Source organism: Acomys russatus, chromosome 4 (assembly GCF_903995435.1).
Source record: "Acomys russatus chromosome 4, mAcoRus1.1, whole genome shotgun sequence".
Classification (NCBI taxonomy): domain Eukaryota; kingdom Metazoa; phylum Chordata; class Mammalia; order Rodentia; family Muridae; genus Acomys; species Acomys russatus.
The window spans coordinates 18216336-18237188 of record NC_067140.1 but is presented as its reverse complement, the minus strand read 5'-3'; the positions used below and the strand labels follow the sequence as shown (position 1 = coordinate 18237188).

At 49.5% G+C, this 20853-nt stretch overlaps 1 protein-coding gene and 1 pseudogene across 1 annotated transcript; one reads left to right on the top strand and one right to left on the bottom strand.

Annotated features, from left to right (window-relative positions):
- Positions 1-1137: 1137 nt before the first annotated feature.
- Positions 1138-20200, top strand: Sall4 (spalt like transcription factor 4). The gene is made up of 4 exons (XM_051144963.1): positions 1138-1396; positions 13193-15559; positions 17111-17391; positions 19783-20200. Exons 1-4 carry the CDS (start codon positions 1279-1281, stop codon positions 20182-20184), a joined length of 3168 nt encoding a protein of 1055 aa, XP_051000920.1. The 5' UTR covers positions 1138-1278; the 3' UTR covers positions 20185-20200.
- Positions 12825-13150, bottom strand: LOC127188308 (ATP synthase subunit g, mitochondrial-like; annotated as a pseudogene).
- Positions 20201-20853: the final 653 nt, after the last annotated feature.

The window sequence follows — 20853 nt, the reverse complement described above, 5'->3', positions numbered from 1 at the left end:
CGCCACAGAAAGCTGAGCAGCCAGTTGCATACTCCTTCAAGCCCTGAGCTCATACACAATGCGAGGGACTTAGGCAATTTATGTAGATTTGTGAAGTAAATTTTTATATCCATACACACCCTTTTAGAAAATTCCAGGCATCCCTGAATCGGGATCATACAACCTCTGACGGAAGTGGCCTTTTCTGTAACCGGGCTTGTATTGCAGAATGTCCTAGAAAGCAGTGAGGATGAACATCTTTTGGGGGCCCACCATCCCCCCTCCGCCCCCCGCAGCGGACTGAGCAGCTTCATCGACAGATCCGCAGCTGCTTGCTAGTCTGGTATCGCCTCTACCAAGTTTTCGTTAACTCTCCGCTTTCTACAGTTAGAAGACCGTGGTTTATAAGTACCTTTTAAAATCCAGAAAGTTTACATTTTAACAACAAATCCTGGCTCGTGAACACGAATCCCAAGGTTATTACTCAGTATTTGATGGAGGCAAATCCTGGTGGGGACCAATAGTGTGAAATTTGGGTGTGCGTTGCGGAGGTGGGGGGGGGGGGCGGCGAGGCGGCGGGCAGTTTGAAGAGTTGGGCTGGACAGAAGGCCGCACGCACCGCGGGCCGGCAGCCTTCAAAACGCAATTTAAACATTTCAATCAAAAACCTGGAAGGGACTCGAGTCTGCTGTCAGGTTTGGTTTTAGAGGTAAAAACTGAACCGAAGTATTTTCCTGTGAGCGGAGAGACCTTTTTCAGCTGGTAGTTATCAACCACGCCAATTACTATAATATTTTTCTTTTCTTTCCTTTCCTTTCCTTTTTTTTTTTTTTTTTGAGCGCGTAACCGAGATACATCGGTTCCAGAACTTTCATGTCCGGACCTGATTTTCAATAAACAGTTTTCCCCGCTTTTTCTTCTCTCGCCCCCTTCGGATAGTGGTCGCGAGGATGGTCCCCTCCAAGTCCGTCCACGCCCCGGCCAATCTGAGCCCGGATGCTAATTAGCTACGCTTCCCTGATGAACACGCCTTTGTCACATGTAGGACCGGACTACAAGGCCCAGCATGCCTCGCCCCTCCCTGATCAATGAGGACTTATTTAAATGATCTCTGAGGTCTTGGACCCAGGCCAATCAGCTGTCAGGACTCATGATAAATCGCAATGCATTATTGATAATAATAATTACTGGGACATGCGCGTTCCGGCCGAAGGGGGGTAAAATTTCCCAACTCCAGGAATTGGTGGTGAAGAGGGGGCAAGGCACCACGGCTCTTCCCGGCGCCCCGATGCGCGCACCATGTCGAGGCGCAAGCAGGCGAAGCCCCAGCACATCAACTCGGAGGAGGGCCAGGGCGAGCAGCCGCTGCAGCAGCCGAGTCCCGACTTCGCAGAGGCGCTGGCGGCGGAGGAACTGGGTGAGTGCGGCTGCGGCCCCGTCGTGCGCCCGACAGTCCGTGCGTCCCGGGAGGGCGCTCCCTGTACCGCCGCGCGCCGAGCAGATTCTGGAATGGGGCTTCCCGATGCCGTTCTGGGAATGGAGAGACTGAGAGGGAGGGAGGAAGGGAGGTAGCCTCACAGCCTCCTCCCCCCCATGCAAGTCTCCCCCAGTTCTCTCTCTTATTGTAAAGTTGATTCTCCACTTTCCCTCTCTGCCTCTCTCCAGCTTCCCTCTCCTTGTCCTTAGTCCCATAAGTGGTTTCCCTGGCCTCGATACACAACCACCGCCCCCCCCCCCGGTGACTTGGGTTTCCTTCCCCCCCCCCCCCGCTGGTGGCGCCGCTTTTAAAAGAAAGAGACCCCAAGTCTCCACACCCTCTCTACTACCCCCTTGGGGGCCTCTGGGGGAGGGGCGCACCTCTGGGGTACCCCCCGGAGGAGGGCGATCTGTTGCTCGAGCCCCTCCCAGGACGAGTGGGGGGAGGGGGCGCGACCTCTCCCCACCCCCAGGTCGGGGTGCGGGCCACCCGCGCAGAGCAGAGGGTGGGGGAGGCTACTCGGTTTGGGAGGTTTTAATTTAATTTTTGTAATTTTAGATATTTTGTTTACTTTTTTTGTTTTCTTCTTTCCGTCTTTCCCCCGGGGCTAAGTCGCCTGCTGCCGATCCTCGCCCTAACCTTTCGGGGCCTGACCTCCAGCCATCTTTGATTTCCGACTATCTAAAAATAACCGCGACCAGCGGGAGGGTGCCGGCCGGGGCCCCGGTGGCCGGTGTATGGTCACCCCCTCCGGAGCGCACCCTCGTTTCTTATTTATTTATTTATTCCTCGGATCCCCGGGGCACCACTGTTCAGCACACGCCCTGGAGGTGAAAGGGGAGAGGTCGGGCTGCGGCTGACCCGGCCTGCGCCTCCGCGGAGTTCAGGACCTCGGCGCGGCCGGGAGCTGCGGGCGAGCCCCTTACCAGCCGGTCTCTACCGGCCCCTGGTCCCTGCCCGCCGGACTGTCGCCGCAAAAATTGGGAACGTGGGGGGAGGGGGTCTACTGGGCTCCCGCCCGATTTTTAGCTTTCCGCGCTTAGTGGGCGGTGCGCGGTAGCCACGGACTCTGCGCGCTCTACTTGGGCGCTCCTGCTTTCCTGGGAGTGCGATCCTACTTTTCCACAACTTCCCGAGTTTATCAAAGTTCAGTGACCCTCCACCCCATTGTATTTTTTTTCCTCAGGGCAACTGGAAGGGCATTGCTTGGTTCAAGGGGTGATGTGCGTTTTGGGGTGTCGGAGCATCTCACATCATAGGGCTCGGCAGCTGGGATGGACTCTTTGTGCCTTGGCCAGGGGAGCTGGGGGCGGGGGGGGGGGGGACGGACGGGACAGATCGTGGAGAGGCTGGGTCTCCTGATCCACCTGGAACAAAAGGGTTAACCCTCAGCCCGCCTGCTTCCTCTGGAGAGGAGGGGCGAGCTCCCGGCCCTGACCCCTCCCCTGGTCCTGCGCTGACCTCCCATCCCCCTCCATTTGGGGTGGGCGCATACTAATGTGTATGTGTTTTTATTTTTATTCTTATTTTTTAAACTGGTGGTTGGCATTCTGGAGGGGGGGCGTGGAGGGTGGCTGGTTACCGAAAGGTTTCCGAAATCTCCGTTGCGTAGAGTCGCAGTTAACCTGGCTGCACCCTGAGGCCTCTGGGCGCACGCTGCCACAAGCAGTTTGGGAAGCAAGTTTTCTGCGGATCACCCGCGGTCCCGGCCCGGCCGCTAGCGCGCTGGCGCCCTCTGGAGACGGGTCATGTGCGGACGGCGGCACACACCTGGTGAGTGAGGCGAGCTGGGCCAGAGACCTACACCCCAGGACCTCTGTGGGGTCCTTAGCTTCCGCACCGACATCCGTACATGGAAGTCTTCGCCAAGAATTCTTAGAATGCATTTGCGGAACCCTTCCTTGTGGTCTTTAGGAAGAGCTTTTTTTTTTTTCCTTAAAAAAATTTTTTTTAATGGCTGAATTTTGTGAACAAGCCTCAGTGTAAATAGATCTAAATCGAGAAGCTTTTGGATCCCTCTTGGTCAGTCTACACATTTTGACCAAAGAAAATGAAATCCCGGCAATAATTAGCAGATCAAAAAATCCGCAGGTGGTCGGGGAGAGGGGGCTTACAGTACTTAAAGGAAAATTAGCATTTTCTCAAAAGGGCTCCGAATGCCCTTTGTGCTAAACTGGATTACAACCTTCAGCTATTACGATTCCCAGGTTTTTAGTAATTTAGCTCCCGTTTGCAGCCTCTATTGACCTGCCTGTGCTGGCTCAGTTAGCTCTCCAGCGAATTTAGAGTTCACCAAGGAGGAAGGGACTCTAGTTTGCACACGACCCGTTTTCCTAATTAAGTTGCATGTAAAGTGCATTCCCTCACCCTCTAAGGTGCTCGGCCACCAGTAAATGCTACTTTGTCCTTGGTGATGGAGGTTTGCAGGCTCCCGGCTAAGTAGGGGGCTGGGGAACCATTTGGGGAGCAGAGGCATGCTTAGTTTTGTATTTCTTCCCTCCTTTTGGATGTAAAGTGTCAAATGAGAGTTTGGGGGAAAGGATTTTGGGGAGATTTGGTAAGAGCAGGATCAGCATCCCATTCTGGGCGGACCCTTGGCTAGGTGGATTATCCTACCCTCCTCCCCACCCACCTTTTGGGTCCCCAGTGGAAAAAATACTGTAGAAGCATATTGTGTGTTGGGAGTGTGATGGGTAATTTTGTTCAGGATGACAAGATGTTTTGTTCTAGAAACAGGAACATGCTGTGCCCTAGCGGGCTAGGACCTTGCAGTACCTTAAGTCAATTCTTAAAACTGAAAGCTTTGGAAGTTAGTGGAAGTGGGTGGCCTGACCTGGCCCATGGTTTTCCTTCCACATGACTTCTGCTTTTGATGGAATCCATGGGGGTGTCTGTCGATGGTCCTAGAGCAGATGGGGCGTTGTCCTTTGTCAGAGGGAGACATGATGCTTGAAGCTGATTTGGGTTGGTGGTCGTCCGGCCGGCCCCCCCTTCCCCCCCCCCCCCCCCCCCCCCGCCCACATACACAGGGACTGTCTCTGTTGCTGTGTCAGCTTTGTAACCCATCCCAGCCTTGCCTCTGCTTCCAACTGCTGGGATTGGAAGAATTGTCACTATATCCGGTCTCCTTTGATTTTGCAAATTGCCTTTAGAACCTGTGGGTTATGGGACTCCAGGAAGCAACTCAGAACCAAAGTGGTTGGGTTTATTTCTTGGGGGCATGTAATTTGGGTGAAAAAATGAACAGGAAATGAATTCAGGAGGTTACCATTATCACTCTATTCTTTTTAACAAACACCTAAATGTGTTAAAGTCTTGCTCCAGGCTGGAGATAGCCCCCACCCCACCCCACCCCCTTTGCTCTCAGGAAGAGAAAACTGTTCTGTCTTGGAGTTTGCAAGCTTGCTCCAGTTGAGGCAAGGCGGGGGAAGGGGGAGGGAGGAAATCCCTTACTTATATAAGGCTTATTCTGAGCCTTTTACCCTTAAAACATTGAATTATTTATTGTATGTGCTGTCGGAGGTCAGAAGATAGGTGATCCAGCAGGGCGAGGTGGCGCACACCCTTAATAGTATTCAGTGAGGCAGAGGCAGGCGGATCTCTGAGTTCGAGGCCAGCCTGGTCTACAAATGGAGTCCAGGACAGCCAGGGCTACAGAAAGAAACTTTGGTGGGTGGGGGGTGGGGGTAGGTGGGTGGACAAACAAGGGGAAGAAAAAAAAAAGGGGCCGTCCATCTCAGGCCGTTAGATGTGTTGGCAAGTGTCTTCACTCACAGAAGCATCCTTCTGGTTTCTAAGTCTTCCCCACAGGGCCCCTGAACTTTGGTGATGCAGGTCTGCTCTTAATTTTTGTACCTCTTGATTTAGTAGAGACTTAATTTCAGGTCGAATTTGACATCTATGTACATGTGGATTTCAAGGCTTGCTATATGAAGCTGGTTTTAAACAAACAAAAAAACCCCTTACAGCTGGGTCAATACTGCCAGGGACAGAATTCCTTTTGTTTTTTAGTTAAGTGCTTATCCTGCAGGTAGGGCAGGGTCAAAGATACTGTGTGTTCTAGGTAAACTGCCCATTGTCATCCTTTTAATACAGGACCGGGGACAGATAAGCCCGAGGCTCCAGGGTGCTATCAAGATATACAGATTTTATTTTCTTTCTTTATTTTATTTTATTTTTTTTTTTAGTTGTTTTGAGTGTCTCCTGCCAGGGATTTGGCCTCCTGGTTGATTAGCTTTCTTCCTATACAATAGTAAGCGTATTTTCCATCCATCTGGCCGGGATTGAATCGAAGACCCCTGCTGGGTTTACTGCATTCTTCCAACTTACTGGATAACTAGATGGTGGGGAGATAACATTCCTAAAATTCGGGGTGGGGGATGGAAGCCCCGCTTGTTGGCGCTATCCCTGTGGACTTTGCTTTCCTTCCCTTCAGGTTAATTTAAGCATAGCCAGCAATTGTTCCTAACTGGGTCCTTCTTAACCCCTTGGCAAATACGCCTTCTACTCTTTGCCAGTGCTGGTGAGGACGAGGTGTTTTTTTTTTTTTTTACTGCCTAAGCAAACAGCGGCTGCAGTTTTAAGTGGGATGTTGCTGGTGCAGAGGCCAGGCTGGAGGGGAGTGAGAGGCTTCGGGGCTTGTGTATATGGTGAAGGCAGTTGGCATCCCGGCAGTAAATCATTCTTTTAGAGAAGTGATTAGCCTTTTTGTGTGTGTGTTCGCCACACATCCCTTCCCAGCCGAATGTTGAGTGTACACAGAAGACCTGCGAACCAGTACAGTGACCAGTGACCAGTTTTCAGAAATGAAACCATTTAGTGCTCCTTACCTTCCCTTTCTTCTTGGTGCTTGAAAATGACAAAGATGACCCTCTGCTGGCTATTGTTTCTGGCCATTTCTCCCCCAAAACAGAGCACTCTGAGATCTATTTACATAGCATTTGCATTGCATGTGGGTATGCTAAACTCCGGGAGATTAAAGTTTGGGGGTTGGAGATGCAGCTCAGTGGGAGGGCCCTCCCCTAGCTGGTATGAGGGCCTGGGCTCAATACCCAGTATGGGGGTGGGGGTCAAACCAGAGGGTGTGCTGGACAGGATCTCCTTTACCGATATTGGGAATATTGCAGTATTGAGTACCCTTTTAGTAATAAAATGACAGCTCTGGTATCCTGTCCATCAGTCAGTCACCTTCCACACTTATCTGGAAAATGCAAGAGCCTTGGCACCCTGTGAGCACATTTGTAGTTTTTGGTTTTGACAGTCCTTCGATGCTGGTTTGTTTATTTGTTTGTTTTATGAGACGGGGTTTTTCTGCGTAGCCTTGGCTGTCCTGGACTCACTTTGTAGACCAGATTGCCCTCGAACTCATGGTGATCCAATCTGCCTCTGCCTCCCTGAGTGTTGGAATTCAAGGTGTGCACTGCCACCACCAGCTGGTACTGTTAAAATTATGTAGCATGTGCCTTACATGTATGACTGAAAGAAAGAAAGCTGGGATGAATTTGATGGATTCCATGTTAGAACTGCTACTTTAGAGTCTGGAACTGTAGTATACAGTATAATCTTGCAATAATTGCCAGGAGTCGGGGGTCAGGCTGAGCTACATACTGAGTTCAAATACAGTCTAGGATACATAGCTAGACCTTGTCTCAACAAAATTTTATTTTCTGTTTTGTTGTTTTTTCAAGATAGGGTTTCTCTGTGTGTAGCCTTGATTGTCCTGGACTCGTTTTGTAGACCAGGCTGGCTTCAAACTCAATAGCGATCAAAATTTTATTTTTTCAAATAAGATTTGTTTACTATCTATACAGTATTCTGCCTGCACACCAGAAGAGGGCAATCAGAGCCCATAGATGGTTGTGAGCTGCCATGCGGTTGCTGGGAATTGAACTCAGTCAGTGCTCTTAATCTCTGAGCCATCTCTCCAGCCCCAAACCAATATATATATATTATATATATATATATATATATATATATATATATAATATATATATATATAAAATTTATTTTTTTTTTCATTTTGGTTTTTGGAGATAGGGTCTCTCTGTTGTAGCCTTGCCTGTCCTGGACTTGCTTTGTAGACCAGGCTGGCCTCGAACTCACAGCGATCTGCCTGCCTCTGCCTCCCGAGTGCTGGGATTAAAGGTGTGCGCCACCACGCCCGGCTCGAAACAAATTTTAAATGGCTTGCTTCAGGATCGGAGAGGTCAGCTGCTTATGTAACCAGGCTAACATATTTGATGCTAAAATTTCATGAAGGAAGAAACAGCTAAGTGAGAACTGGGGAAACCCTCCAGAAATGGCCACAAGGTTTTAAGAAATAGCTCTGATTAATTACTGCTTGAGCCTCAGTGCCTACACCTGCAGAATGGGCTCAAATCTTCTTCAATTGCCTGACTACAAAGGTGGAATACTCATTGTGTGTATGGCCGTAAGGTACTTTGTGGAGTGGTTATGCTTTGAGAACGCTCTTGCCCCTCCCCCTTCCCCCCAAGGCAGGGTTTGGCTGTCCTGGAAATTACTCTGTAGACCATACTGGTCTCCACCTCACAGAGATCCATCTGCATCTGCCTCCTCTGTGCTGGGCTTAAAGGTGTGTGCCATCACGTGTACTTTTGCCTTTTAAAGGCAGATGGGGGATGTGGTCCTGTTGGGAGAGTGCTGGCCCCACAGGTATGAAGTGGAAGTGGAGGTCCAGAAAGCATAAACTAGATGTGGTGTTGCATGCATTGTTTGGACCACAAAGGAGCTGGAAGCTGGTGCTCAGACATTCGATTCGAGGTCATCTGGACCTATGGCTGTGGGAGGACATACTTCCTGAGCCCCGAGAAAAAGTGAAATGGAATGAATTGTTTGTGTTTGTGCAGGGCATTGGTAGTTTTCAGAGTAGAGTGGGTGAGATGGGAAGGCACAGTGGACAGACTTGACTTCGCCAGAAGTGCTTATTATGCCTGAGTTGGGGCGGTGCCAAGTTGAAGAGGGGGGATGCGGGTGGGTGTGGTTCCTGAGGGTCATTGCCTTTAATCCCAGCATTCACGGGCTAATCTCTGGATTGAGGCCAGCCTCCTCTACAGAGTGAGTTTCTGGATGACACAGAGAAACCCTGTCACAACAAACACATACAAACAAAAAAGGACCTTCCCTGAATTGCCCATAAAAGGTTTTTCTTCCAGGCGCCCAGACCCTCTCTAGGAGGCATTTTCTTCACTTCCCTATAGACATTTATGCCTTTACACACCCACACCCTGCCCAGCCTCTTTCTTGCCTTTCAAAAATTCCTTTCTCTCCTAAAGATTCTTGAACAAAGCCTGAAGTGCTGGAATTTTTTTTTAAAGATTTATTTATTTACCATTTGTACAGTATTCTGCCTGCATGTGTGCCTGCACACCAGAAGAGGGCACCAGATCTCATATAGACGGTTGTGAGGCACCATGTGGTTCCTGGGAATTGAACCCTCAGGACCTTTGAAAGAACAGACAGTGCTGTTAACCTTGAGCCATTTCTCCAGACCCCTGGAATATTCTTATAATTCAGATTGAGGCAGACGCTTAACAAGTTTGAGGCTGCTTTAGCTATAGTGCATTGGGGCCAGTGTGGCCTGTGTGACCCCAGTTCAAACAACAGTAAAACTCTCCTAGAGAAAACAAAGGTATTTTGGGGTATATTTTTTTTTTTTTCTGAGGGAGGGCTCAGTAAGCACCACTCATGGAGCTGAAAAGCAAGTCTTCTATAATTTTTCTGCTGTAATTTTCATTTATTTTCTTCACTGTTGTTGCTGTTAGTCGGCGTGGGAAGTGCGTGCCAACAATGGAGTTGCTGAGGCAGCGAATAAAATTAATCTGCAGGGAGAAGCTATGCTTTCATATGGCTACCTGTTCCCAGAGGAATTATTTAAATTTATTTGTTTGTTTTGTTTTTCGAGACAGGGTTTCTCTGTGTAGCCTTGATTGTCCTGGACTCGCCTTGTAGACCAGGCTGGCCTCTTAACTCAGCGATCTGCCTGCCTCTGCCTCTCCAGTGCTGGGATTAAAGGCATGCTCCACCATGCCTTTTATTTTTGTTTTTTTGAGACAGGTTTCTCTGTGTAGCCCCTGATGTTCTAGAACTCTCTGTAGACAAGACTGGCCTAGAACTCAGAGATCCACCTGCCTCTGCCATCTGAGTGCCGGGATTAAAGGCGTGCACGACCTGGAACAGCTAATTATCTTATTTGCTTTTGCTTTTTGTTTTTTTGTTTTTTTTTTTTTTGCTTCCAGCATGTTCACCTAGCTCATGCCTGGTTGGTGTTTTTGGAGGAGGGCATCGGATTTCCTCCTTAAACTAGAGTTACGAACTCCTGAGTATACTTGAGGCATGACTTGAAGTCACTGCTCTGATGGCCTAGTTGCATCACATTTTATATTTTTATCTTTGGCATATGAGTGTTTTACCTGAGGGTGTGTGTGTGTGTGTGTGTGTGTGTGTGTACACGTACGTACGTACGTACGTACACGTACGTGTATGAATGTACATATGTATGTATAATGTCCGTGCAGCACCAACAGGTGAGAAGGTATTAGGTCCCCTGCAACTGGAGTTACAGTTATGTACCACCATGTGGGTGCTAATAATCAAATCTGGGTCCAGTGCAAGGATAACCAGTGCTTCTAGTCAGTGAACCATCTCTCTAGCCCCCTCCCCCCCATATAAACATTCTTTTCCTTTTGGGTTTTTCAAGACAGAGTCTCTTTGTTAGCCTTGGCTATCCTTGGACTCGCTTTGTAGACCAGGCTGGCCTCGAACTCACAGCGATCCGCCTGCCTCTGCCTCCTAAGTGCTGGGATTAAAGGCATGTATTATCATTCTTAAGGTGTAAGTCCAGTCCTTGGAACTTATTGCCCTGGCAGTCCAATATTTAGGGCTACTGTTGCTCCCACAGTCACACATGCCTCATAACAGCCCATCCCGTCATCATCAGGCAGTCCAAAAACAGCTAAGGTTGTGTGTATTATAATGAACTTGGCAGCCATATCAATCAAAATCCCTGAATTTGCTGGGATGGAGGGCAGTGCTAGGGCACTACCTAGCATGTGTGTTTCTGTCCCTCCCATGTGTGGGTCCTGCGCTTGAGAGGATGTGGAGTTTGAGGTCAGTCTGGCCTCTGTGAGACTCTCAGAAAGCAGTACTGAAGGCTCAATCTAGGCCTGGGAGATAGCTGTTTGGCCGTGGAGGAGAGAACCAACTCCTATAAATGCTCCTTTGACTTCCACACATGGAATAGCGTGAGCAAACCCATCTCTGTGGCCACCGTCAGACAAATAGGAAAAGGGGGAAGAACTCAGGATCCGGGATGCCAGGCTGTTGCCCGTCTTAGCCCTGAGAAGACCATAGAGAACAGTCCTAACTTGAATCTTGTGTATGTCTTAGGAGTCTAAAGGTAAAATGGAAGAACTGTGAGGTATTGGGCTTGCTCTGTCTCCCCTGCCCCACCCCCCCCCCCGACAGAGTTTCCCTGTGTAGCTAGCCCTGGCTATCCTAGATTCACTTTGTAGATGAGGCTGGTCCCGAATTCACAAAGCCCCAAGTGCTAGGATTAAAGGCGTGCACCGCCATGTCTTGCTTTGGGCTCCTATTTCTTTTCTTTTTTTTAAAGTTTACTTCTTTATTAAGTGTGCAGTGCCTGCTTGTACACCTGCAGGCCAGAAGAGGGCACCAGATCTTACTATAGATGGTTGTGAGCCACCATGTGGCTGCTGTTTACGTTTTTCTTTTTTCGGTTTTTTCAAGACCAGGTCTTTCTGTAGCCTTGGCTGTCCTGGACTCACTTTGTAGATCAGGCTAGCCTTGAACTAACTCACAGAGATTCTACTGCCTCTGCCTCCTGCGTGCTGGGATTAAAGGCGTGTGTCACCACGCTAGGCCCCATTTCTTATTTCTATTTTTCTATTTCTGTTTTCATGTAAAGGCTTGTTTTTCCTCTGGGTATCCACCTGAGAGGAAACGAAGTCTGTCTGCCCTTTTCTCACAGTCTTTGTCAATAAACGTATCTCTAGATTCTTGTCCTCAGATTCACGCAGTGTACCATGTTCCATACTCCAAGTGAGCATGTATGTGGTCCTGGGGATGGAACTCGGAATCTCTTGGATGTTGGACAAGCTCTCTACCACTGAGCTATATCCCTGAATCCAGCCGGTCTCACTAAAGAGACAGGGTCTGTCTCTGAATGGCCTAGAACTTGGTTTGTATACCAGGCTAGTCTTGAACTCCCAGAAACCTGGCTACCTCTACCTTTCAAGTACTATGGCTAAAGGCCCCTAAGGTCCAGCTACCAGGCTGGCTGTGAACTATTGATTTTTCTGTCTTAGCCTCCTGATACCACAGTCCTGCCTAATCCGGAATGGATTGATGTTGTCAGTGTTCTCACTTTAAACTTCTGTCATCCTGGATGATGGATGCTGGTCACCTGGGTTGGGTGTGACTCACTGCGTTCCATTTTGCTTGAGTCGTGGTCAAGATCAGGTGGGATGTGATGACCCGGTTCTGATGCCCTTGGTCCTGACCTCTGCAAGGGAGCCCTGAGGGAGGCATGGGATTTGATGAGGGTTACTTTAACAGACAATCTAGTTGTGTGCAGTGGCATGTGGCTATATTCCTAGCACCTGGGAGGCTGAGGTAGGATTGTTTGTGAACTCAATGCTAACCTTGACTATAAAGTAAGATCTTTTAGTAAAATAGGTTCGTATCTCATAATGCTGTAACTCCCACGGCTTGGATGGATTGAAAACGATTGATTCTCAGTGTGGAAGGTCTGCATTTAGGCGACAGGGATCCAGCTCAAGTCTTTGGGAAACCAATGAGGTTCCTATGGGTCCAGCAGTTCTCCCTCCATCCAGCCTTTGTGAGGCCCTGTTTGTTCTCTGAGACTGGCCCCTATTTGCACAGGTCCCTAAACACTAGACATTTGCCCAAAGATCCTGGGCCAAGCTGGGCATGGTAAACAGACTCCTGCAAGCCCAGCACTCTGGAAGTAGAGGCAAAGAGGATTAGGAGTTGAAAGCCAGCCACAGCTGGAAAGTAGGCTTGGTACTGCCTGGCCTAAAAAAGATCCCATCCAGATAAAGTCATGTACATGGACAGGCATTGGGGTGAGGCTCACCTGTGTCTTCTAGGGACCGTCCCTGTAAAGGTCATTCAGGCTATAGGGGACTTTGTGTTCCATATATGGTCTTGAATCAGGACAGGTGGTGATAGGGACCTGTCTGTCATTCTGTATCCCTGTTAGTCTCCACCTCTCCTTTTTTCTTTCTTTTCCTCCCACAGCTAGTACTTTATTCAGATAGTCCAAGTACACTCAAATAAGAACTCAATACCAGATGTTAATAATTGCTCCTCAAATGTCAAAGCCAAAAATGCCACATTTGCCTATGATCTCTCCGATACAAAACCACATCCACACCTCAGTGGCCACCGAACTATTCAGCACAGCTTCCTTAACTGTGAAACTTACAGTTTTAGGACTTTGAACTTTTTTTTTCATGCTCTGAATAGCTGTAGGGATTTCAGTAGGGGTTTGGGGAACCAGCTCGATCTTGGCATAGTGCCAAAGTGTGGCCAAGCGAGGCTTCGAATAAGTTAAGCCGTTACCAGCGCAGGAGCCTTCTCTACGAAGTGCCGTGGTCTTAGGTGGAAGGTCCCACTCCCTGGACCTCCACGTCTCCTTTCAGGGCAGAACGCTCATCCTTTTCTCTTCCTTCACAGGCGCTCCAGTGAACTCTCCGTGGAATGGCGGTGAGGTGGCAGAGGACGCAGCCCTGGTGAAGCGGCCCCGGCGGGAGGAGACTCACATCTGTGAGAAGTGCTGTGCGGAATTCTTCAGTCCCTCTGAGTTCGTGGAACACAGGAGAAGTTGCACCAAGCACCCTCCTGTCCTCATCATGAATGACAGCGAAGGGCCAGTGCCTTCAGAGGACTTCCCCAGAGCTATCCTGAGCCACCAGCCGGACAGCCCAAGCAATAAGGACAGTCATCAGGAGAACTGTGGCAGCTCAGGGGACTTGAAGGAAAAGCTGGGCATGGACTCTATCCTTTACTTAAAGACAGAGGCTGCCCTGCCACCCACACCCCAGGACATAAGCTATTTACCCAAAGGCAAAGTGGCCAACACCAATGTGACTCTGCAGGCACTCCGTGGCACCAAGGTGGCAGTGAATCAACGGAGTGTGGATGCCCCTGCAGTGCCCGTGTCGGCTGCCCACAGCATCCCGTGGGTCCTGGAGCAGATCCTGTGTCTGCAGCAGCAGCAGCTGCAGCAGATTCAGCTCACGGAACAAATCCGAGTCCAGGTGAATATGTGGGCCGCTCACGCCCTCCACTCAGGAGTGGCGGGTGCGGACACTCTGAAGGCCTTAAGCAACCACGTGTCTCAGCAGGTGTCAGTATCCCAGCAGGTGTCTGCTGCAGTGGCCCTGCTCAGCCAGAAAACCTCAAACCCGTCTCTGTCTCTAGATTCCTTGAAACAAGCCAAGCTACCTCATGCCAGTGTCCCTTCGACAGCAAGCTCGTTGTCTTCGGGGTTTACACCTTTCACCCTGAAGCCTGATGGGACCCGGGTTCTCCCAAACATTGTGTCTCGCCTCCCGAGTGCCCTGCTACCTCAGACCCCGGGCTCTGTGCTTCTGCAGAGTCCCTTCTCCACCGTGACACTAGACCCATCCAAGAAAGGAAAAGGGAAGTCCCCAAACGTCTCTGCCTCTGCTGCGTCGGATGTCAAGGCCAAGGACGAGGGCGTCCTCAGCAAGCACAAGTGTAAGTACTGTAGCAAGGTTTTCGGGACTGATAGCTCCCTGCAGATCCACCTCCGCTCCCACACCGGAGAGAGACCTTACGTGTGCTCTGTCTGTGGTCACCGCTTCACCACCAAGGGCAACCTCAAGGTCCACTTCCATCGCCATCCTCAGGTGAAGGCAAACCCACAGCTGTTTGCCGAATTCCAGGACAAAGTGGCAGCAGGCACCGCCTCCCCTTATGCACACTCTGTCCCCATCCCTGTAGACGAATCAAGTCTCTCTGCAGACACTGAGCCTGTTCCTGTCACAGGAACCCCTTCCATAGGGCTACCTCAAAAGCTCGCTTCAGGGCCTAATTCCAAGGACCTCATGGGTGACTCCCTACCCAACGAAATGCAGCCAGGGCCTTCTCCAGAAAGTGAGGTGGGACTTCCACTACTTGGGGTAGGGATGACACATAATCCCCCGAGGGTTGGGGCCTTCCAGGGCAGTGGGACCCCTGAGTCAGGGTCAGAGACTCTGAAATTGCAGCAGCTCGTGGAGAACATCGACAAGGCTACTACCGACCCCAACGAGTGTCTCATCTGTCATCGAGTCCTCAGCTGCCAGAGTTCCCTCAAGATGCATTACCGAACCCACACAGGAGAGAGGCCGTTCCAATGTAGTGTCTGTGGCCGGGCCTTCTCCACCAAAGGCAACCTGAAGACGCACCTCGGAGTTCACCGAACCAGCACGGCCGTAAAGACGCAGCATTCGTGCCCCATCTGCCAGAAGAAGTTCACCAACGCGGTCATGTTACAGCAGCATATCCGAATGCACATGGGAGGCCAGATCCCCAACACGCCCATGCCGGAGAGTCCCTGTGACTTCACCACAGGTCCCGAGCCCATGGTTATCAGCGAGAATGGTGGCCCCGGCCCCGGCCCTCAGGAAGATGCCATGGAAGGCATTGGAGCAGAGGAGGTCTGTTCCCAGGATGCTCCTGGTGGCGCCTCAAAAGTCTCCACACCAGTTCCTAGTACCCACCTGGCATCGCCCACTCTGGGCTTTTCTGTGATGGTGCCTGCGGATGCTCCAGGGAAGGGGGCTCTTCCCACTTTGGTCCTGCAGCGACAGAGCAGCCGAGAAAACGGCTCAGCAGAGAGTGACAACTGCTTGACCAATGACTCGTCCTCGCTCATGGGTGACCAGGAGTGTCAGAGCCGAAGCCCAGATACCACGGAAACCATGTGCTTCCAGGCAGTGTCCCCTGCCAATAGCCAAACAGGAAGTGTCAAGTCCCGGTCTCCCGAGGGTCACAAGGCTGAGGGCGTCGAGAGCTGCCGAGTGGACCCAGAAGGTGATGAAGCTTTGGATTTCCCTTTGGATGTCCCTTTTGGGCTCAAGGTCACCAGGGTTGAACTTGACGGTGTGACCTAAAGCAGCAGTTTCTTTAGGGCAATTAGCTATTCTGTGCTTTAGGTAGAGAAGGGGCCTCCCCAACCCCCCACTGGGCTTTGTTTATCATGTGTCATGGGGGTTGAGTGCACAGCATGAGTGTTGGTTTTGACTTTCTTTTTTGACCCCCATGGGGACATGGGGGGTGTTAGTCCTAGCACAGTAAGTGTCTTTGGGGAAGTAGGCACTATTTGGACCATGGAAATCAAGCAGTAGTTGCATGGCTCTGTGGTTCTGCTGTGAAATAGTTCGTGTATGAAAGACAATGCCTTATTATATAGTAGTTGGCATCAGTTGAGGTGTCCATTGGTCCAAAACACCACAGAATCAAAGCGAATGCCCAGGTGTGGTGTAAAGGTGACTTTTATCTATTGTGGGACTAGAGTTCCAAACTAGGGTGTCTTTACTCTTGACAGCCCCCTAGCTTCCGTCCTCCGGGGGTTTCTGTTGTTGTTGTCTTGTCTGTTCTTGTCTGTTTTGTTGTTGTTTTCTCTCTTTGAGATAGGGTCTCATTCTCTATGTAGACCAGGACGGCTTCAAACTTTAGGTCAGCTTGCCTTGTCGTGCTGGGGTTGAAGGCGTGCACCACTGTGCCGTGGCTTTTTTTCCCCCAGTGGCTGGTGGAGGATGCTGGCTTGAATTCATTGTGCAGTCCAGGCAAGCTTTGAACTCCAGATCCTCCTGCCTCAACCTCTTAAGTAGCTGGGGTGATGAGCCTGAATCCTGACAGTGAGGCTTAGCTGTAATCTGCACTCATGTCCGGTGTTGCCCGAACTTTAGACCATAAGAGAGGGACATTTTCCTAAGTGTTTGAGTCTTTGTTTTCTGCATAAATACGAACTCAGAGGCCAGGCTGGTGGTGGTTAAGCAGTTGCCTTGATTACATAATGATCTGAATTAAGATTCCCCAGAAACCATATATGGAGACCAACCATACTGGGGTGTGCTGGTTAGTGTTGGCTAGTGGCAGACAAGCCGATCCTTAAGCGCACTGACCTGTAGCCTAGCCCACTTGGTGATCTCCTAGGCCCAGGAGAGACCCTGTCTCAAAGAGGTGAGTGGTTCCAGAGGAGCAATACCCAAAGCTGCCTTTGAACCTCCATGCACATGCGCACAGGTTTAAAAAAAAGAAAAAAAAAAGTTCAAGGCAAGCTGGTGTTGAAGTATAATTTCTGTAAATCACTCAACTCATTTAACAGGCAATTGTTGTAGGGAGATTTTTTTTTTTTGTCTTTTTGAGACAGTGTTTCTCTGTGTAATAGCCCTGGCTGCTGTGGATCTCTCTTTGTAGACCAGGCTGGCCTCGACGAACTCACAGAGATCCATCTGCGTCTGCCTCCCGAGTGCTGTGGTTAAAGGTGTGTGCCGCCACCACCCAGCTCGAGTTTGTTTTCTTTAAACAGTTGGGTGTTAGATGATGATAAACTTGAATTTTTCCCCATCTCTACTTTAGGTCGTCCCGGCCTCCCATCAGCATTTATCCGTGCCCAGCCCACCTATGTCAAAGTCGAAGTTCCTGGCACCTTTGTGGGACCTTCCAGCATGTCCTCAAGCATGACACCTTTGCTGGCATCGCAGCCACGTCGACAGGCCAAGCAACACTGCTGCACTCGGTGTGGAAAGAACTTCTCATCTGCCAGTGCCCTTCAGATCCATGAGCGGACACACACGGGAGAAAAGCCTTTCGTGTGCAACATATGCGGCCGGGCTTTCACCACCAAGGGCAACCTGAAGGTGGGTTCCTGACAGGTGTCCATGAGCGCTGGTTGATTGGCGTGTGACAGACAATATCCATCAGTTCATGCTTAGCAATCTCAGAGGCAGAAGTGGGGGGTGAGGGGGTGAGAGGTGGGTTCTCTTGAGTTGGAGACCAGCTTGGTCCAGAGTGAGACCCTGTCTTTAAAAAAGAGGGGGGGGGGGTTGGGGCTAAGGTGCATCTCAGTGTTGGTTTGACATCCACAGGCTTTAGACTCTTGTACTGCCAAAAGAGAGGAAGAACCTAGTGTGGTCATCATGCCTTTAATCCTGGCACTGGGGAGAGAGAGACAAGTTGATTTCGGGCCAGCTTAATACACACGGTGAAATCCATGACAGCCAGGGCTGCCATGCATAGATCCTGTCTCAGAAGAAGAAGAAAGAAAAGGAAAAGCAGAATACAGCGACATCTCAGCTAGCCCTGGAAACTTTTGTTTCGGGGGAGAAAAGGTGTTTGAGGCTGGCTTCAAACTCATTGGTGACCTTGAATTTACAACTTTCTTGCTGATACCTCTTGACTGCTAGTGTAGCAGACATGAGCCCCCCCACAGCTAGTTTTTTGTGTCTTGCTGAGGAGCAAACCCAGAGCCTTGTGCATCCTGGGAAAAAGCTGGTCTTTGCTGCTTTGTGGGTTCTTCTTTTACTAGCCTTTATCCCCCTCTTCCTCCAGTTCCCCCCTGCCCCCCATCATTAGGAGAGAAAGGGGAGAGGGGAGAGAGAGAGGGAGCCTTGAATCTTTTTTAAAGTATACAGTGTCTTGCCTGCATGTACACCTGTACACCAGAAGAGGGCACCAGGTCTCAGAGATGGTTGTGAGCCACCATGTGGTTGCTGGGAATTGAACTCAGGACCTTTGGGAGAGCAGCCAGTGCTCTTAATCTCTGAGCCATCTCTCCGGCCCGAGAGCCTTAAATCTTAAATTCTTTCTTCTAACAAACACCTTTGCCTCCCCTGCATGACCAACCACCAACCCTGACGTCTTGGGGCCCTAGCGTTTATATACCCCCTGAAAAGTTCCTGGGATTCCAAATGTTAAGCGATCACAAAAAGTATCTGCAGCTGGCAAAACCATAGCTCTGCTGCAGCCTGCATCTTCACATCTGGAATTCAAATGAAAACATATTCATATAATATTTTGTTGTGGTTTTTTTTTTTTTTTTTTTTTTTTTTAACTGTTTTCCCTACATGTACACCTGCAGACCAGAAGAGGGCACCAGAGCTCATTATAGACGGTCACGAGCCACCATGTGGCTGCTGGGAATTAAACTCAGGACCTCTGGAAGAGCAGCCAGTGCTCTTAACCTCTGGCCCATCTCTCTAGCCCCTTTTAAAAATATTTTTGTGGGTTTAAAAAAAATTTTTCCCCCTTTTGAGACAGGATTTCTTTGGGTAGCTTTGGCTATTCTGGAACTAACTCTGTAGACCAGGCTAGCCTCTAAACTCACTGCTTCTGCCTCCCAAGTGCTGGGATTAAAAGGTGTGCACCACCGAATGCCAAGCTTATTTCTGTGTTTTAAAAAAAAAAACCAAAATAACAAAGTTCTCACTACAGGGTAAGCACTATGTTGACTGAGACCTAGCCCTAGTGTTTAGTTTTACATCTTTGTTTTGTTTCTCTTCTCTTTGTTTGTTTTTGCTTTTTCAAGACAAGGTTTCTCTGTGTAGCCCAGGCTGTCCTGGAACTTGCTTTGTAGATCAGACTGACTTTGAAATCAGAGATCTGCTTGCCTTTGCCGCCTCCCCAAGTGCTGGGATTAAGGTGTGTGCCACCACACCTGCTCACACAGTAATTTAAAAGAATAAAAGAGATCTTTTTTTCCAGGCAGGGTTTCTCTGTGTAGGCCTGGCTGTCCTAGAACTTACTCTGTAGGGCAGGCTGGCTGCGAACTTGGATCCACCTGCCTCTGCCTCCTGTACACATGTAGGCCAGAAAAAGGCATCAGATGTCATTATAGATGGTGGTGAGCCACCACGTGGTTGTTGGGAATTGAACTCAGGACCTTTGGAAGAGCAGTCAGTGCTCTTAACCTCTGAGCCATCTGCCCAGCCCCCAAAAAGGAATCATTAAGAAAAAAAAAAAAGGCAGTGGTTGCGCACATACATACATACATACATACATACATACATACATACACACACAGGCATGTTCTTAACATTACAGATACCTAAATTTATTATTTTCTGGCTTGTTGACACAAGCTTTCACTGTTGCTGCTTGTCCATCACTCCTGGCATGAAGACCAACTTCTGAGTCTAAAACGAAATGACTGTGAACACTGGGTGATGGGACGCTGTTAGGAGGTTGACTTGGGCTTGCCAACAGGCAGGGAACTATCTGAAGTCCTCTCTGTGCTGTCGTCCCCTCCACAGGTACACTACATGACCCATGGGGCCAACAATAACTCCGCCCGTCGGGGCCGGAAGCTGGCCATAGAGAACGCCGTGGCCGTGCTGGGTGCAGAGGGAAAGAGGGTGCCTGAGATGTATCCCTCGGTGCCTGTGGACCCCACCGCATGGAACCAGTACACCAGCGTCCTCAACGGGGGACTGGCCGTGAAGACCAACGAGATCTCTGTGATTCAGAGTGGAGGCATCCCCACCCTGCCCGTGTCCCTGGGGGCCAGCTCTGTTGTGAGCAATGCCACGCTTTCCAAGCTAGAGGTCTCTCAGAGTGGGTTGAGCGGAAACGTGGAAAAGCCTGCTGTTGCCGACGGGGTGGCCAAGCACCAGTTTCCTCACTTTATAGAAGAAAACAAGATTGCCGTCAGCTAAGGTGGAAGAGGAAATCAGCCGGAGTGAGATTCTAGAATCTGCTTTATCGATTAGTTTTCTTAAACCTGTCTCCTCCCCTTCCCCCCCCCCCTCTGATATGCAAGTGATGTTTACGATTGTGACCACAGCCTTGGGCAGTCCTACAATCATGATTGTTGCTATGCTGCTTTCCAAAATAATGAAAAAAATAAAAAATAAAAAATAAAAAAAAGGAAAATTGAAAAGCAGAAAAACAAAACAAAACCAAAAAAAAAAAAAAAACCCAAAAAAAAACAAAAAATAAGACTTTTTTTTTTTTTTAACAGTTTGGAAAGAAGCGGGTTTTGAGAAATAGCTTTGTTACTTGGGACAAAACTGTGTACTAGAAGCTTGTGTGACCTCATGGCTGTTCCCAAAGACTTCAAACCTGTTTCAAAGTGAAACAGTTGGGACTCATTGGACCACAGTGGAAGTGACAACGCCTTACCGTATTCCAGGGTGAGGGGTGCTATGAACTTCCGTGGTGACTAATGCGGGTAAAATGGACATCTGTGAAGGGACCTGGTTCATACGCCGACCCACTGTGTATTCATCTTCTGCTCTTTTTGAATGTACTTTAAGAGAAAAGAAAACCAAGGTGGTCAATTAACCCACTTCCGTCAACCTTGCACCCTTTGGGTAGGGACACCT

Coding starts and splice junctions, on each gene's coding strand:
- Sall4 (XM_051144963.1), top strand. CDS start 1,279: ATGTCGAGGCGCAAGCAGGCGAAGCCCCAGCACATCAACTCGGAGGAG. Junction 1,397..13,192: donor GCTGGCGGCGGAGGAACTGG/GTGAGTGCGGCT, acceptor CTTCCTTCACAG/GCGCTCCAGTGAACTCTCCG. Junction 15,560..17,110: donor CTGCCGAGTGGACCCAGAAG/GTGATGAAGCTT, acceptor TCTCTACTTTAG/GTCGTCCCGGCCTCCCATCA.